The sequence below is a fragment of the Hordeum vulgare genome, chromosome 1H (genome assembly GCF_904849725.1).
Source record: "Hordeum vulgare subsp. vulgare chromosome 1H, MorexV3_pseudomolecules_assembly, whole genome shotgun sequence".
NCBI classification, from domain to species: Eukaryota; Viridiplantae; Streptophyta; class Magnoliopsida; order Poales; family Poaceae; genus Hordeum; species Hordeum vulgare.
In genome coordinates this window covers 457,985,886-457,989,906 of record NC_058518.1, presented here as the reverse complement: position 1 = coordinate 457,989,906, position 4,021 = coordinate 457,985,886, and the positions used below count along the sequence as shown (strand labels likewise).

General features: G+C 44.5%; 1 protein-coding gene across 1 annotated transcript; it reads right to left on the bottom strand.

The window, feature by feature from the left end:
- Positions 1-1,041: 1,041 nt before the first annotated feature.
- LOC123414445 lies at positions 1,042-2,323 on the bottom strand. Its single transcript, XM_045106659.1, has 2 exons — positions 1,586-2,323; positions 1,042-1,400 (listed from the first exon to the last, which is right to left on the bottom strand). Exons 1-2 carry the CDS (start codon positions 2,298-2,300, stop codon positions 1,306-1,308), a joined length of 810 nt encoding a protein of 269 aa, XP_044962594.1. The 5' UTR covers positions 2,301-2,323; the 3' UTR covers positions 1,042-1,305.
- Between the last annotated feature and the right edge of the window lie 1,698 nt (positions 2,324-4,021).

Below are 4,021 nucleotides of genomic sequence, written 5' to 3'. Positions count from 1 at the left end.
GCAATTTAGCCAACAATAGACTCATACATGGGTGCGGCATGGCGCCATTCCTTCCGCCTGGTAGTCCTACTCATTTGTGCAAAATTTGAGTCAACAACAGATGTATCATCCATCTAAACATTGACCAATAGTATAAATAGGGCACACCAGCAATAGTGGAGAACCACTAGACTGAGCCAAGAAGCTAGGAGAGGAACAGGCGTACCGTAAGTCACAACATGCAAACAAGCTTCAGTAGCCCTTAAACTAAGAGAACATAGGATATGGGAGTTAACCGAATAGGATCTGGTCTTATCAGATTTATAGAGGGGGTAATTTATAAAACAAAGTAAGAAATGGCGGCATCTGTTCTTGCCAGATTGAGGTTTTTGAACATGGTCCCTTCTACGTCTGCTTTTCACATAAGATGTAAGAAGGTAATATAGGTTCCGCAGAAGCCCATGCAAGATACTCCTGCAAGAACGAATGGGTATTCAGTAGAGGCATTCTTTATGCTTCCATGATGATTACATATATTTTGTTCATATATATTGTCTACAGCATTTCAGGGTAGCAAACTTTCTCGCTCTAAAAGACCGAATTTCTCTTCGACACATATATCCTTTATGCAAAACAAATAAGAGGGCAAAAAAAGTGATCAATCAACAACAGCTTAAACTTAAACCATTGAACATACTAGTATATATTCATCGTGTTCACGAAGCAGCCTACTCCGTTATTGATTAAATTGCGCTGGAAAGACATCGACATCAGTAGACAAGTTGGCTATCAGTTGTAATGGTATCATAGCTCGGAGGCTCATTAGTACTTCCTCCGTTCCTAAATAATTGTATTTGGAGAGAACTAGTCTAGTTTTCTCCAACTACAATTATTTTGATACAAAGGGAGAACATTACTGTGTGATCCATTCACAAGAGTATGCAGCTGCTAGCACTATTTAAAATTTTAAATATGCTACTTTGTGTGGAGAGAAATGTATAATTATGCATAAAACTTTCAGCCAATTTGTTTTACATAAAAGACAACTTTCCCCAGCTTAAATGGAATCAGGGTTTGAACATTGAACAACAAAAACATCCATAGCATGGCTAACAAAAATAGAGAATTAACAAGACATGATAACACAAGTCTAGCATCACCCATCAAACTCACACCAGTATCCCATCTAATTAACTTTGAAAACCAACGAAAGACAAGCACCAAAACAGCAAACTGAATTTCAATGCTTGAGACTTTTGCTTCCTCGTTGCTATGTCAAGCTTCACTTGATGCTTCAGCCACAATTCCAGACGCCAACTCTTCAATCTAAACTTCTTCAATGCTTGAGACTTCTGCTTCCTCATTGCCATGCCCAGGTTCTTCATCACTTGATGCTTCAGCCAGAACACCACCAGCCGCCGCTGAAGAAAGAAACAATCATGGAAGAACAAGCAGTCAGTATGCTGAGAAAGCATCATAGTGTCTGCTGATTACACATTCACTATTTTTATTTGTGCCACCTGCGACTGAAATATATTACAAGTAATTAACATCTATTCCCAAATCACAACTATATATAAAAAAAGATGTTAATTAAGGTACATACCTGGAGGATGGTAGAAGCTGACGTAGGGAAAGAGGGTCCATCTGACATGTGGATGTTGATCCAGCTTGCTTGAGAGCATCTTCAAGCTTAGTGACTTGAGATCAATTTCGTAGGTGCCGAGACTTGTGGTTACAAAAATGATGTCAGTACCCTCGACGGAGCCAACCAACTCTGGTGATACTGTGAAATCACTAGCGGGAAGAATAGTCTGGAGGTCGATGTCTCTCGGTTGTGTCCAGGACACACCTCCATCGGGATCCACCTCCCTCCACCAGATGGAGAGGCAGAAAAAGAAGAGGTGTGCAATCCCCAGCCTGCCGTCTTCCCCCACCATGAGGATAGGACTGTTGCTGGCATCCTCCATCTCTTCCGGATGATGAATCTCTGACAGACAAGAGGTTCCAAAGTTGTATTCGAGAATACTGCAATCTTCAACATCCTGGTCCCGGAACAGGAGGAAATAGAGCGCGTCTCCTGCGAGTACACTAGGCGTGCAGAAACAGATTTCATCTTCATCCTCAAACATACCAATGTCGGTGACGGCCGGAGAGCTCCAACTAGCCGTCTCCGATGAGTAGACGGACGCCGTAGCAACCTGCTCTTCCTGGTGAAGGATGACGAAAACAACGCGGACTGGACCCGATTGGCAGTCACCGTGGCGGCAGTTGTCCGCAGCACAGAGCACCGAGGCAGACCAGCTTCCCGTTGCCGACATTTCGTTTTCGAGGCTGCCAAACACCGTTTATCTGCCCGTGATGGGGTCCCAGACGACCAGCCTTGCCATATTCGCATCCTCATCCAAGTACCGAAGGAGGACCCGGCCGTGGCGACAATCTTCCACGGAATAGTGGTGCTGGGGGTCGAGGTCACGCGCGAGGAAATCCGTGGTAGGCCATAATTCGGCGCAGGGTTCCGGCCAGTTTTGGAAGAAGCCAAGCATGGGAGGTGTTTGGTGGAAGTCGCCGTAGCGGCGACGGAAGCCGTCGCCGGCGAGGAGGCCGCGCCATGGCTTGCAGACGAGGGAGGAGCGGAGAAGATTACCAGGCTCGTCCTTAGGGAGGCGGATGAGGATCTCCTCCACGAGCTCCTCCATCTCGCCAAGCTCCCGCACAAGCACCGCCGCCATCGTCGCTTGTGTTGTGCCTGCGGCCGCCGAATTGGGTGCTAGGGTTTGGAGTCGGGAGAGGACGAGTAGGACTGAGGGGAAATTTCAGACTATCTGTCTGCCGCCCCACCTACTCTTTTTCTTTTCTTAGGGTGCCCCATCTACTCTTACTATTTTCCGTTTCACAAAACAGTCCTTGAAAAGCTAAAATATCAACCGATATGCAACTCAATTGAGATAGTTTCTTTCTTTTAGCTGTCAAAATGGAATAGAATAGAGCCATCTCAGGATGTACAGAAACCTGTTACTAAGATCGATAAAAAAAGTTTATCCTCTGACTCCCCCCTTCTGAAAATTTCATTTCATGTCGCGTAATTTGTTAGGAACACATGCCAAAGGGGGTTAAACGAGGAATTTTTGGATGATTTTACCCATCGCCTACCAGATCCCGCGCGTCGACACGCACTTCAAATTCACATGCATGCAATGACCTACCGCATCCCGCGCATGTTACCTTATATCCATATCTTTGTATGTCGCTCTAGTTAACCCGTGTAGGCCATCGCTCATTCCAAAACGAAAAGGATCCTTTAAAGCTTACTAATTCGTCACGATGCGTGTTGCCACCCGGTATATTTTTATGATACAGTGGTAGAAATTTTCATAAATACAGAATCACAAAACATGTTGATTAAATTTGTCCACCACTAACGAATACATCGTTTCTTTTTTTTTCACAAATACGCAAAGCTTGTGTATTGTTCATTGATAGGTAGAAAGAGTATGTACACACAAGGTTGGCACACGAGTGCAACAACCTGAGAAGAACAAGAGGAGATGCTTATCCCCAAGACAGAAAAAAAAAACATGAAGCTAGTTCAGGGCATCCACAATGTAGTGTTTTGCTGCCTCTAAAGACCGCCTCTAAGACTTTAAAGCAGGCACCATACACTGCACATCCAGCCTCTAAGCTAAAAAATGTTGGAGTCGCCTCCATGCTAAGAGGCTGCCTCCAAGCTTCTTCTTTGATTTAAATAATATAGTGGTTCTACTTGTCATTCCCGTGGCCCCGGAGCTCATCTAGGTGAGTTTATGAGAGAAAGAAATATATTATATTACATCTGGGGTAAATGCTTAGAGGCTGCAGCATCTTTATACATTGTGGTGTTTTGAGCAAAGTTTAGAGGCAAGCATGTGAGTCCCGCATTAGAGGCACGACTGTTAGACTTAAACACAAGCTGTGCACGGAATGTGCATGTGATAAGTAGGAATAGGAATCCATGTATGAGTTTGTCGACTGATGGATATACACGTATTCGAGTAGGACAAGA

Coding starts and splice junctions, on each gene's coding strand:
- LOC123414445 (XM_045106659.1), bottom strand. CDS start 2,300: ATGTCGGCAACGGGAAGCTGGTCTGCCTCGGTGCTCTGTGCTGCGGAC. Junction 1,401..1,585: donor CAGCTTCTACCATCCTCCAG/GTATGTACCTTA, acceptor TTCTTTCTTCAG/CGGCGGCTGGTGGTGTTCTG.